The 14,404-nt window shown below is 36.7% G+C and overlaps 1 protein-coding gene across 3 annotated transcripts in view; it reads left to right on the forward strand.

Moving 5' to 3' along the window:
- The window catches only part of swt1 (SWT1 RNA endoribonuclease homolog), a 33,721-nt gene that overhangs the window by 3,664 nt on the left and 15,653 nt on the right, over positions 1-14,404 (forward strand). For all 3 annotated transcript variants that reach the window (XM_065268224.1, XM_065268223.2, XM_065268225.2), the window contains exons 5-17: positions 153-206; positions 825-866; positions 945-1,074; positions 1,706-1,807; positions 1,956-2,144; positions 3,143-3,236; positions 3,484-3,641; positions 3,729-3,892; positions 3,999-4,137; positions 8,383-8,531; positions 8,604-8,752; positions 10,231-10,374; positions 14,238-14,304. In XM_065268224.1, the coding sequence (XP_065124296.1) occupies positions 153-206; positions 825-866; positions 945-1,074; positions 1,706-1,807; positions 1,956-2,144; positions 3,143-3,236; positions 3,484-3,641; positions 3,729-3,892; positions 3,999-4,137; positions 8,383-8,531; positions 8,604-8,752; positions 10,231-10,374; positions 14,238-14,304 (1,581 nt within the window). The remainder of the gene's footprint in view (positions 1-152; positions 207-824; positions 867-944; positions 1,075-1,705; positions 1,808-1,955; positions 2,145-3,142; positions 3,237-3,483; positions 3,642-3,728; positions 3,893-3,998; positions 4,138-8,382; positions 8,532-8,603; positions 8,753-10,230; positions 10,375-14,237; positions 14,305-14,404) is intronic.

The raw sequence follows: 14,404 nt of genomic DNA on the forward strand, positions 1-14,404 counted from the left end.
AATAGCCAAATAATTTCTATGTTTTCTATGCCCAACTATGGTCAATTATTTGCTATTTTTAATAAGTTTTTTTTTCACTATTTATGATTTGTTTTTACACATAAAAAGTACAAATTGTTTGCATTGTGAATAACAATCACTTCATATTTCAGGAAATATGCAATGTGCACAGTTCTGCTCAAGAACAGAAAGAAGAATATCACTTGGTAATTAACCGATTCCAAATTAACATTTGGTTGTTCATGTACGAAAAACTCAGAAAAATGCTGGTCTTTTAAGTGTTCCTGTAACACACTTAAGAAGAATGGCTGATAGGGTGTTTACATAAGTTGCCACAAAGTTATGGAATTTTCTGCCTTTGGAGATTAGAAATGCAGTGTCCTTGAACACTTAACGCATGCCTTAAAACTTACTATTTCAGGGTAGCATTTGGGTAAGAGTGATACATTTGGTTGTATAATGTATTTTCTTGGGTATTTTTAACTGTTTTTATTTATTCTTTTTAGTTCAAATTTATTCCTATTTTTTACTTTATTGTTTATATTGCATTTTGTAATTTGTATCATTATGCAATTTTTGTATCTCAGTTTTGCTTATATAAAGCTCTTTGAGAAATTATTTTTAAAGGCGCTATACAAAATAAAGTTTTTATTATTATTATTATTATTTAACGGATATGTGGGAGATGCATAAGGACAAAAAGATGAAATATAATAAAATATAAAGTTCTAGTTTGTCAGTACTAGTAAGCTATATTAGTATTAATACTACTAAATTTCTACATAGAGTATGCTGAAGTCAGTCAGGTTTTTTTGCCATTTCAGAAATCCCAGGACCTTGCAGAAACCTTTGACTGTGACTATGAGGTTAGACATATGCCTTCACTTTCAGAATGTGCTTATGTGCATTTGTAGGTTTCTCATGCTGTTTCATTTACTGTTTAGATGGAATTGGTGGAGGAGTTGCATTTGGCACGCTCTGAAAGGCGACTGGAGGTGAACCTGGTGGAGAACTGTGGAGAGCTCACCTGCATGGACATTGATCCGCCTGAAGAGGGCATCAGCGCGATGCTCAGTAATGTCACCTATGAATCTGATTTTAAATTGATTTCATTCTTTGACATGATCTTACTCAGTCAAGTTTAAAAATATCATGGTTATTTTCCTTTACATTATATAGGATGAAAAACATAATCACAAAAATGACTTGTCATATATTATTGTAATTTAAGGGGTGGTTTTCCGGATAGGGATAATCTTAAGACAGGACTAGACCTTAGTTTAATTAGGAAATATAACATGCCTTACTAAAAACATTACTTGTGTGCACTTTTAGGCAAACGGCACTGATATATTTTAAGATATGTCATTGCAAGTTGTTTTCAGTTTGGACAGCTCTTACATTTATTTTAGTCTAGGACTAGTCTAATCCCTGCATGGGAAACCGTCCCTAAATGTAGTAAATTAAGTCTTTCTTTGTGATTTACTACATAAAATCATCCTATAAAGAACATGCTGTGAAAATGTATTCTTGAGATCTTTAATATTGACTGAGTAAGCTCAGGTCAAAGATTGAAATCATAGTGAAATTCATAGTTAATGAAGCTTTAGCCTGGATTTTACAGGCAGGGTCACTGTTGTGTAAAATGATGTCTGTGTGTGAATGGTGTGGGATTTATTTGTAAAATCTTTCTAACTCTGCACAGATGAAGGACAACATAAAAAGAGTCTTCTTATCGTCCTGGATACAAATGTGCTGCTCAGCCACCTGGAGTTTGTGAAGAAGATCAAATCAAATGGCCTCGCTGGTAAGATTAGAAGAAAACTTTAAAAGCAATAAAAATGAAATTCTGTCTGAATATCTTTGAATATAGAGTTAGACAATGGAGATTACATGTTTTCACTGCTTTATTTAAAAAATTGAGAATTTTCTAAACACCCCCCTCTCATTCTCAGCGCTGGGGTTCCCCACTTTGCTGATCCCTTGGGTTGTCCTGCAGGAGTTGGACTATCTGAAGAGTGGTAAACTTTCCAGCAAAGTGGAAGACAAAGCCAGGCCAGCTGTTCACTACATTTACAGCTGTTTGAAAAACCAAGAGCCAAGACTTTTGGGCCAGTCAATGCAACAAGCCTCCCAAGCAGTCTGTGAGTAAACGTACATCAGCATTTTCTTCAAAGTCTCAAAGTATTACACACTGTTTCTATCAATGTGTGTTTCTGTGCTCCTGTAGAGGTCAGTGGTTGAGCATTGCGTTAGCAACTCTAACGGCGCATTCACACGGGGCGTAAGCGTTGACGCTTCCCATTCACTTTTAATGGGTGACGTCAAGCGTTGGCGAACTGAATTGTGGATCCGTTGGCGCCGCGTCACTGCCGTTTCTCGTGGTAGAAGTTGAACATTTCTCAACTTTTTAAGCGGCAACGCGAGCGTCAGCCAATCAGATTGCCTTAAGCAAATAACCTAGGCAGAGCCAGCCAATTACGTTTATGGAAGACCGGAGCATGTGCTGCGGCCCCTGTGATTGGCTGTTGGCCACGCTTCAGACATGCTTTCCGTTAAGCGTTAACGCTTGCGCCCCGTGTGAATGCACCGTAAAGGTGAAACCAAGGGAACACACATACTGATAAAAAAATATATGCCTTGTAATTCACTGCAAGTTGGTTTGGATAATGCATAAAAGTGCATTTGCAACCTAAATCAACCACCAGCAGATGGTGCTGTTGTGCTGTTTATGCTTTCTCAACCCCAATATTACACACTGAAAGTAACATTGGACATACTACTTGCATGATATTTCACACAACTGTTTTACCAAGCAATCGTATACTTTACATATTTGAGAAAAAAAACTTTTTTTGAATTCTCTATAAATGTATACATAAAAGGCACTTTTGGATAGAAACATGTGCCATATGTGTAAATGTGGCACTCCGGAATGCATGGGTTTGTAGGTTCTGTTAAAGCATGCAGATAGGAACTTTAAAAAACAATAAACCATCCAGGTACCTTCGACATTGTATATTTTAGGGTACTATATTAAAATGCACCACACTTGTATACTATACAGTATGGGTAGTATGTCATTTGAGATTCAGCCTTGTCTCCTGTCCTCTCTCTCTCTCTCTTTATCTCTCTCAATTAGGTGGGCTGGGTGTTGTTAATAATGATGACAGAGTTCTGCAGTGCTGTCTGCAGTACCAGGATCTGTACCCAGATGGCGCTCTGGTTCTTTGCACGTGAGTGCATTTGTTTGTCCTCCAGACATGTCTGCATTTCATTTCCTTTTTTTGTCTCGTCTCTGACTTGTCATTTCAGATGACTAATGAAATGCAAGATGCCCATGTGTCGGCTCTTTTAATATGTGATTGAAATATTATGTTTTTAGCCACTTGTGTCACCCTGAAGGATGTGCATAATGAAAGTAGAGGACAAAACTACTGCTTGTATTTATGTACATTTTCTCCATCTGCCTTGTTTTTGTAGGGATGATAAAAACTTGTGCAGCAAGGCTTTGTTAAGTGGAGTAAAAGCCTTGAGTAAAGCAGATCTAGTGAAAGAGGTGAATGAAAATAGTCTCGCTATCCTAAACTACCCTCGTGCTCCACCCACCGCATCGTCCCCTGCTGCACCTGTAGAGAAAGGTGACAATTCCAATATCAGTAACGTTTTTTGGTTCATATTTAAATGCTTTGGTTACTAAGACCTGAGTGTCATTGTGTTGTCACAAGGATCTCATACGGAGAAAGCAACATGGCAGGAGAAAAAACACGAAGCAGTGGAGGAACGACAGCTGAGTGAATGTGTATCAGTGCTGGAGTCCTGCCTACTGGGGGCGCTATCAGAGGTGCTGGAAGTAGAGATGAAGGCTGCTTTTGGAGACCTGTGGACTGAGGTAGCGCTGCACTCTCCAAACGCATCGATAATTCATTTTTTATCAATTTTATATGAAGCTATAGAAGGGCATCTTTTAAAATGGCTTCTGTGATCCGTGTGTACAGATAGTGTATGTGAAGCCTCCGTGGAGTTTGGAGGGCATACTGAAGTGTTTTAAGAAGCACTGGATCGCTGTTTTTGGAAACATTATAAAGAGGAGCCTGCTGAGCAGCGTGGAGATGCTGAGTGACTATCTCTGTTCAAGTATGTATGTCTGGCAGCTTTAGTGTCATAGTTTGTGTCCTCAAATGCATATTTTAATCTATTTTTTATTTTACTTATTCCATTCACAATTCTTAAAAACTGCTATTTTAAGGACCCCTCTCCAACCTTGTTCCCCAGCTGGCAATTCTTCTGTTGCTTATTATGTCATTTTATGTCCCCACTGAATGCCAGTATCATTGGTGTCTGTGTCTCTTCACGCACATGTGACTCAGTGGTTTTGGTCCACACACACCATTCTCATGTTTTATGTGTTGAGTTATGAGTTTGACCTCATTCTGTCAATCATTGCTGTAGGAGTATGACTGTGCCTTTCTTCTCTACTGCGTTTGGCCGTGAGCCCGGCCAAGCGGAGCGGAGGAAGGGAGTGTGCTTCATGAGTTTGTGCTGGAAGGGAGATGTGGAAAATTACCAAGGTCCTTCTGTTCATGTCTAAATGTGATTTACTACACTTTGTGGTTTGTGAATCTCAGTGTGTGCGTTTGTGGTCCAGTAGGCGATGACCTTTACAAAGTGGTCTGAGCAGGAAAATGGACACTTTATTTTCACTATGTGTGTATCTCTCCCACTTAAAGTTATGAACAAGCTGGAGAATGTGAGGGTAGTTGTGTGCCGTTGCCTTCATTTTCTCATCAAGATCACTTGATAGAGATCAATCATGAGCGTGTTCATGACCCGTAATGCAACTGCACACTAAAAATAATCACAATGTTTTAAACGCATTGTTAACCCTTAAAGGACAAGTTCGGTATTTTACACTTAAAGCCCTGTTTTCAGATTGTTTATGGTGAAATAGAATGGTTTTGACTGAAATTTGGACATATGCGGCTGTCCTGAGAATTTTCGCGTGTTTGTGTTTCAGCTCAGATCTCTACAATGGGTTTAATGGTGCACTGGAACAATCCTTCCTAAAATGCATTAAACTTTCGTTTACAAAGACGTGAAACTCATCGAGTGGTCAGGGGTGTTCACTGATATGCTCACACAAAAATCGCAGCAAAAGATGCTTTCCAACAGCTGTTTTAGCATTTGTTGTTAACTTGTGGACCTATTTTCCCAAACGCCTCACACTCGTATATTCTTTCGCTTAGAGCTTGAATAATAGACACTCCAGCCCAGGTGGTGGCGCTAATCCGCCTTTGCCAATTGCAAGAATAGAAACAAAGTTCCCGGCGCGGAGTAATACCGTACCTCACAGCATATCTAATACAAGTCAATGGAGTTGGCAAAAACTACGATAAAACCTGTTGGAATGCGTATTTTGCAGCGATTTTTGTGTGAGCATATCAGTGAACACCCCTGACCACTCGGTGAGTTTCACGTCTTTGTAAACGAAAGTTTAATGCATTTTAGGAAGGATTGTTCCAGTGCACCATTAAACCCATTGTAAAGGTGGGATGTGAAACACAAACACCAGAAAATTATTGGGGGGCAGCCGCATATGTCCAAATTTCAGTCAAAACCGTTCTATTTCATCATAAACAATCTGAAAACAGGGCTTTAAGTGTAAAATACCGAACTTGTCCTTTAAGCCATCCTCAATGTATACGATCATCTTTTTCAGACGAACACAATTAGAGTTATATTAGAAAATGTCCTGGGCCGGGTTTCCCAAAAGCATCGTAAGGCTAAGTAGATCGTAAAAACGATCGTACGAATCATCTTAGAATTACGGGCCGTTTCCCAAAGCTTCATAACTTAAGTAGCACTTAAAAATCATTGTAGATCTACGAGTGCTCTGAAGTAATTGTTAATTCAGTTCATCGTAAGACAACAGAGTTACAAGGTCACCTGCAGGACAACCAGTAAATTGCACTCCTGCTATTACGATAATGTAATGTTTTAAATGTATATTTATTGGTTTCTTCTTTGTTTATTTGTTTAAATTACTTTAATATAATATATTTAAAATTCAAATGAGAAATCAAATTTAAATGACTAAACATAAATTAATAAAGAAGGAAAACATATTTGGTACAATTTTTGTAAAAGTTGGTACTAGCAAATTGATAAATGGTTCCTACCAATTACTTCTATAATTCTTCTACAGTAAAAAAATAGTTTTGAAGGGAAATGGCATGTGATTAAAGAAACCAAATAAATATTTAAGGTACAATGCAATAATCCCTAATAATAAATAAACATAAACAATAAAAAGCAAATAATAATAATAATCTAAACTATTAGATAAAATGCAGAAGGCATTTCGCAGTGGGACGAGTCCTGACTAAATACGAAAAAGAATATTTCATTATGCACAAATTATTAAAACATTTTAAAAAGTCATTGAACAATAATAAAAAATATTATTAAAAAAATATTAGTGCTCATTGGCTGAAGATCGATCATTAGTATAAGCTTCTGCTACAAATTCGAGTCATTCTATTGGTTACATTTCAGCACTTGACAAACGGATAGCGACTCGTAAGTAGTACTTAAAACCCAGCTGCGAGCGATCGTTATATGTGCATCTTTGGGAAACGCACGTAAAAGAACAACGAATGTTAGTTAAGTAGCTCGTAGAAAGCGCTCTTAAGTGCTAAGTTTAATCGTTATCGGGAAACCCAGCCCTGGCTGTTACAAGTTTTATAATGGTAGTAAATGGTGCTTATGATTACCGAAAGCTAGTTATTTTAGTTTGTAAAGTTTTAAATATTAATGTTTTTCTTACAAAATCACATTGATTGATCTCAGAAGACCTTTACAAACCTTAATTGATTTCAAATGGATAACTTCTGTGATGGATGGATGGAGTTTTTTGGGCTTCAAATCAGAAGCACCATTTACAAAGTTTGGAACAGTCAGGACATTTTCTAATTTAACTCAGATAACCTCTGCAAAGAATAAGTAACAACAAAGTACTTTAAACACAGTTTATTTATTTAACAAGCAAAATAAACAACATGTAGATTACCTAACCAAAACATTTATTTTTGACGAGGTATTTGTTCAAGAGTTAAGTTTAGCAACTAGTCAGACCATTAAAAAAACTGAAACCAGAAGTAAAGTTCAGACCAGACGTGTCCGATAAAACCGTCTATTCATCAAGGATGGCTTGAGGGTGAGTAAATCATGGGGTTAATTTCATTTTTGTGTGAACTATCCCTTTAATAGACGATTAGTAGTCAGAATGAAAGAATTTGGAGAATATTTTTGGAAAGACCGGCCGGGATGACATACAAAACGTTTAGTAAAGATTACTGACTTTTTAATGTGTTTGGCATATGCTTTTATTCAAAACCGCAGTGCATTCAAGCTATACAAATGTATCAGCAAATGTGTTCCCTGGGAGTCGAACTCACAACCCTTGTTGGAACACGTTGCAAAATTTAATAAGACTTCTTGTGAAGCAGATTAATAATGGAGTGCATGTCCTCGAGCCCATCAGTGCCTCTGGACTCGACAAAAAGGAGGGGACTGATGCACCCAATAACCTTTTTTCTATTATATTACCAAATAAACATCAGTTGACTAATGGCTCTACTGAAATAGATGACCTGAAGGGAAGGGGGGGGCGAAAGCCAGAAATTAAAACCCATTATATTTACTGGTCTAGACACAATACAGTGCTATTTAATCTCTAGTGTTTTTTTAAACGATCTCTTCATGCATAAATAATAAATTCAATTCACATGTACTTGAATAGCGCTTTTTACAGTACACATCGTTCAAGGCTGATTTAAAGAAATGCATGTTTCTAGATTTCAAAATCAAAATAGCAGCAATAGAAACAATGATTGTATGTTGTGATCATTATTATTCCAATATATGGTAAAAAAAAAAAGTGACCCTGGACCACAAAACGGGTACCGGTATATTTGTAGCAGTAGCAAAAAATACATTGTATGGTCAAAATTATAGATTTGTCTTTTATGTCAAAAATGATTAAGATATTATGTAAAGATCATGTTCCATAAAGATGCTTTGTATATCTATCAAAACTTTATTTTCTGAGTGAATGCAGTTGCAAAGGACTTCATTTGAACAACTTTAATGTGATTTTCTCAAAATTTAGATTTTTTTTGGCTGTCAGATTCCAGATTTTCAAATAGTTGTATCTTGGCCAGATATTGTCCAATCCTAACAATATATCAGTGGAAAGCTTATTTATTCAATACATCTCAATTTATTTATTTATTTTAATTGACCCTTATTTTGTGGTCACATGGCAATAATCATAATAAAAAGTAAAAATGTTGTGCTGTGTTTATGTTTGTCTGTCTGTAGATCGCTCCACAGACCATACCTGTAGATCTGTTCTGGGTGCTGTGAGAGGAGCTGCAGAGCTCTTGTCTGCATTGGCTGGCAGATCACAATACAGCGGGCGCGTAGATCATGCTCTCTCTTCTCTACATATGCTGCAGCAAAGACTACAGGTCAGTTGCAGCTCATTACAACACTGGATGATTGTGTCGATCTGATTGCTCATGATTTTTGGTGCCTGTCAGGCTCCAAAAACTCCAGTACGGACTGATGATGATGATGAGGACTCACTTATGGCAGAGATAGAAGAGGATGAAACCCCACCCCCTCACACATGTCATCAGGAAGTTTGGTCCTTGTTTGAGAGCATCTGGAACAACGTGTGTCAGATAAGGTGAGAGAGAAGACATTTTTTTGTGATAACTCAATGTATCGAATCGCAAACTTTCATTATTTTAACACGTTTATTACTTCATTCACATTTATTTATCATTAGTAATATGTGATGCCAAGGATTTAATTTTGTCAACTTTAAAGGTGATTTTCTTAATATTTTGATTTTTTTTTGCACCCTCAGATTCCAGATTTTCAAAAAGATTTAAATGTATCGAATCATGCAAACTTTAATTATTTTAACATGTTTATTGTATGTCACATATTGTAATTTGATATTGTCTGGTTATCACCCGATCCCCAATAACTTTTAGCAATACTATTTTAACAAAAAACATTTGATTTGCTAAAACAAGTTTCATTACAAGAAATGTACAATTTGAGCAAATCATGTACAACCGGAAATAAAGTTGCCTTTGTATTTGCTTTTGTTTTCTTTGGATATTATATATATTAGATAAAATATGGATATTATACGTGACCCCAGACCGCAAAACCAGTCATAGGTTGCACTGGTATATTGTGTGGATTTTTTTTTTTTGGCCAAAAATCATTGATGTACTGTAAATAAATAAATAAATAATATATAAATTATTTATCATTAGTGATATGTGATCCTAAGGATTTAATTTTAATAACTTTAAAGGTGATTTTCTCAATATTATTATTTTTTTGAACCCTTAGATTCCAGATTTTCAAATAGTTGTACCCCAGCCAAATGTTGTCCTATCCTAACAAAAAATACATCGATGGAAAGCTTATTTATCTTAGTCTCAAATTGATAAAATCTCTATTATACCTATGGTTTTGTTGTCCAGGGCTCTATATACTGTTTATTTAATAACATTCTTGCATCACACAATTTTTCTCTTTGTCAACAAAATTCACAACTAAAATCAATATACAGTTTTGTGCAAAAGTCTTAGGCCACCATGCTACCATTAGATTTGTTGTTTTTCCAATTGTATATAATTATTTCTCAGTCTCTTTATTAGAATACATCCAGAAAATACAGGAAATGTGTATGTAGTATTAAAAAAAGTAAAAGTATAAGCGGAAGTGTCAAGTATTTAGGGTAAACTCCGCTTCCACTTGAGCAATAGCAGGCAACTGCCAGATCTCTTAAACCTAAATGAAATTAAATCCTAATTTCTAATTCTAATCGAATGACTTCAGGACTTCAGTCTCCTCATAAATGCTCAAGATGTGTTTCGGGCCAAGAGAGGTCACACTAAATACTGACTGATGCATGAAGAAGACATTTTTTTCTGTATATATTTTCTGTTTGTATCTTAAAAAAGAGTGAAAAATTAAGATGGATGGACATTAAAACTTTGCTAAAACAACAAAGCTGTGGTGCTGCAGTTTCAACAGTGGTGCAGAACGACACCTTATGCAAGATACAGTACACTGATTTGTCTAAGTTTGGTATTAATTAACAAACTGACTTATCTTTGTTTGATGGTTTACTTCTCTCAGTTCGGCTCTGTTCTCAGCGTTACACTACAGTCCAGGAGCCACCGAGCCTTGTCTGCAAGCGACCTCACACCCACCTCGTGAAGCCCTTTCCTGCCTCCATAGGGTCTCCACTGGCCTCACACAGCTCCTGGAGGCTCTTCAGAGGTACGCACGTGCTCATAACACACACACACACACACACACACACACACACACACACACACACACACACACACACACACACACACACACACACACACACACACACACACACACACACACACACACACACACAGATCCGTGCAGCAGGGCCTGTTAACATTCCAGTCATGTCTCCTAACAGGATTTGCTCAGTGTGTGTCCTTAGTCACCAAAGCACGTAGGGGACAGAAGTAGGTGTGTCACCAGGGTGGGGGCAGGCAGTATTTATCTCCAGAATAAGTTTTTTTTTAAACGTACTTCAATTTCTTGCCATTTTCGTACAGCGTGTGACTCATAGCAGCCAGCATACGGACACCTTAACTGTGACATGGCAATTTTTCCTATAAAGATCTCTGGGTCTTGCGAGCAAATCAGTTTGGCCCGTGGAGCGTGACATAGCTGTGGTCATACACAGACGGTTTTGTTTCAGTGTAATAGCTGCCATTTCTTAAAGCTTGTCTGCCCTGATAACATACCGAACTGCCTGCTCTTATTCAAGGTCTCATAATACATAATTCATCTCTAATCAATAATAGTGTCTGTAATAAATGGTTTTCATATTGCACTGAGAAAGTAGCTTGTAGCCTCACATTAAGAATGTCAAGTAGCTTAATACTGCTGGCCAAATGAGTAAACGGGTCTTAAGTGTTACAGGATGTCCAACACTAGCCAGATCTGACACTTAAACACAAGTATACAGTGTCTTAAACGTTTAGTAAATGAATACAATTTGAGACGTAGTGTAAACACAATTTAATGCATACGAAGTAGGGGGGCATTTTGGATAAAACTGACTAGATGTAGACAATTTATCGGTTTTGATTAAAGGTACAATTTGTAAGATATTTGCAGTAAATATCCAAAAACCACTAGTCCAGTGTTATTTATTTTGTCCAGCTGATTACTAGCAATATCTGTAATGTTTTCAACTACTTGTAAATTATGAGAAAATTGCCATTTTAAACAGTGACACAGGGCAGGTCAGTCGCCTGTCGATGATGTTTCATGTTACCCTTTGTTACTGCCTTTACTGACGTGGAAACCACATGACAACAGTGTCGTGGACAAATCCGGAAGATACGTTAGTGTATTGCGTCTGTTGGGCTACTCGCTTGTTTTTGGTAATCTGAACACTTAATTCTGTGCTGTGTTAACACACTATCAAATTGAAAAAATACTGTAACATCTATGACTAACAATTTAGTTTTGAACATTAACTGAAATCTTACATAATGAAATAAAACAATGTCATCAAATGCAACATTTATAAAACTTGATTACTTTACCTCATGTGTTAACATGATTTCTCGTTACCGTCTGATTGATGGCCATCAGCGGTTGTGTTAAAGACAACTAATCCCATCATTCAACGCTGCTTCAGAGAGTCATTAATCAACGTCACTGTTATTGTTTTGATTGTGCGCCCTCTAGCGGCAGATCCTACAAATTGCATCTCGGTTCATTGGTGGAACAATCGGCTATCGGAAAAATCCATTTGCAATACTTTGCTTCATATCATTCATTTGCTGACTAGATGCTGCATTAGCAGAGAAACAACAGGAGGAACCTACGTTTGTCGTCAAGGCTGACAAGACGCTAATAATAGTAGTACCTCAAACAAAAATACATGCAGATAAATCCATCCCAAATGTTTAATGTCATGATTATTACCATCCATTTGCATTAGTTGCATCCAGCTGGTTACTTTTATTCATGATTTAGCTGACTAAGCTGCATATTTTAAGTTAATAACGAGAAAACGAACTATACGCAGCTGTCGTCTACTACATTAACATATCCAACAAATAAAAATCAAATTTTTTTATCATCGCTGCAATACATCTTTTCTTATTTTGATTTGATAATCATTAAGTTTTAAAACAGAAGCAAATACAGTACAAGACTATACATAATATACATTTATGTCATTTTAATGTTACCAGTGGGAGTATTTCACTTCAATACTTATTAATACACTCACCTAAAGGATTATTAGGAACACTATACTTATACCATGTTTGACCCCCTCTCGCCTTCATAACTGCCTTAATTCTACGTGGCATTGATTCAACAAGGTGCTGAAAGCATTCTTTAGAAATGTTGGCCCATATTGATAGGATAGCATCTTGCAGTTGATGGAGATTTGTGGGATGCACATCCAGGGCACGAAGCTCCCGTTCCACCACATCCCAAAGATGCTCTATTGGGTTGAGATCTGGAGACAGTGGGGGCCATTTTAGTACAGTGAGCTCATTGTCATGTTCAAGAAACCAATTTGAAATGATTCGAGCTTTGTGACATGGTGCATTATCCTGCTGGTGGTCATAAAGGGATGGACATGGTCAGAAACAATGCTCAGGTAGGCCGTGGCATTTAAACGATGCCCAATTTTCACTAAGGGGCCTAAAGTGTGCCAAGAAAACATCCCCCACACCATTGCATTAATGAGAAATTGAACAGGTGTTCCTAATAATCCTTTAGGTGAGTGTATAATTAATATTTTTTATTTATACATTTATTTCATTTAGCACATTTCATGGTTCACTACTGGAGTTTTTCAGCACTGTTCAGCACTGTGTTTTTATCCAGTATCCATTATAAAATCGGTTGATTAATCGGTTATTGGCATGTACGGACCAACCTAAATTCAAAATCGGTCGACCTCTAAAACAAACTTTTGTAATACTTATGTAAATAATGAATGAAAAATACATGTTTAACAGAGTGGAGCTAAAACAGACAGTAAAAATGAATTATTTGTGACATGAAACTTGTGACCTGCTGTGTTGTCTAAATGATTTTATGCCTGCTTATTCTCGCATGTGACACCCTGATCATGCACAAATGTATGCAGATTGATTTGCATGCAAACTTTATAATGAAAATCCATTTTGTATAATGGACTGTCTTTAAGTGTGTTTTAAAGTAAAAGTGGTATATGTGAGTTTGAGCTTTACTCATCAACCCTATTTGCTGATTCACTTTTATTTGCTGATATTGTTGTGCATTCACCCTCATGAAATGTAACACTCATAAGACTGACTTACTTTGTGCTGCACTTTCTTTTTTTTCTGCACAGTGACATTGAAGTCTCTAACTTTCTGCTTAACCTTTGTTTTTCACTGATATAAAGTATATAATATAGATTTGGAACAAACAAACATGAGGGTCAGTAAATGATAACAGAATTTAAATTTTTACATTTAAAAATGTCCTTTTTTTACATCTCTCTATGGATTTCAGAGGAAAAGTGATTCAGAAAAGGCATCCTGACAAGGTTTAAAGGGAGATTAGGTGTTAGTCACCATGGAAACGGCTAGATTCAATTCTATGTGCCGAGAGCAGACAAGCAGATGATGAGTCATCAGAGCTAGCATACGCACAAAAATGCGCAACACTATTACTTACAACCCCCTTCAGCCCCTGAATGAAGAAGGTCATGCATATTTCAAGCGTTTTGCTGAAAAAGTTTTTTCTTTGCTCTCAAATTTTTATGCTTCTCCCCCAACCCTTTGCAGTCCTGTCTTATTCTTTCCATTTCTCCGCATCACACCTCCGTCTCTGCACCAGCAAGTCTGTTTCAGTTCTCTCTGGATGTCTTAAAAGTTACTAAGGACAGGCAATACCACTTATTTTATTGCTCACATATTCTGCTATAAGATCACTGAACATAAATGTAGACATTTTGTTTTGTTTCATCAAATATGCATAAAGGGATTTACTGCTTAAATGACACATAGGATGAAAACATCTCTTGAATGCATACATTTAATTGTTATAATAAATAAGAGTATAGTTAAGATTGATGTGGATTTCTTCTTTCACAGGGTGTTATCATTGGACAGCAGTGTTCAAGATGCACAGTTACTTCTCTCATTTATTAAGACCAGTGAGGTAAGACCCAAACCCCCAGTGAAAATACTAAAAATGTGACCCTGGACCACAAAATCAGTCATAAGGGTAATTTGTTTTTATTGAGATGTATGCATCATCA

Source organism: Paramisgurnus dabryanus, chromosome 12 (genome assembly GCF_030506205.2).
Source record: "Paramisgurnus dabryanus chromosome 12, PD_genome_1.1, whole genome shotgun sequence".
NCBI classification, from domain to species: Eukaryota; Metazoa; Chordata; class Actinopteri; order Cypriniformes; family Cobitidae; genus Paramisgurnus; species Paramisgurnus dabryanus.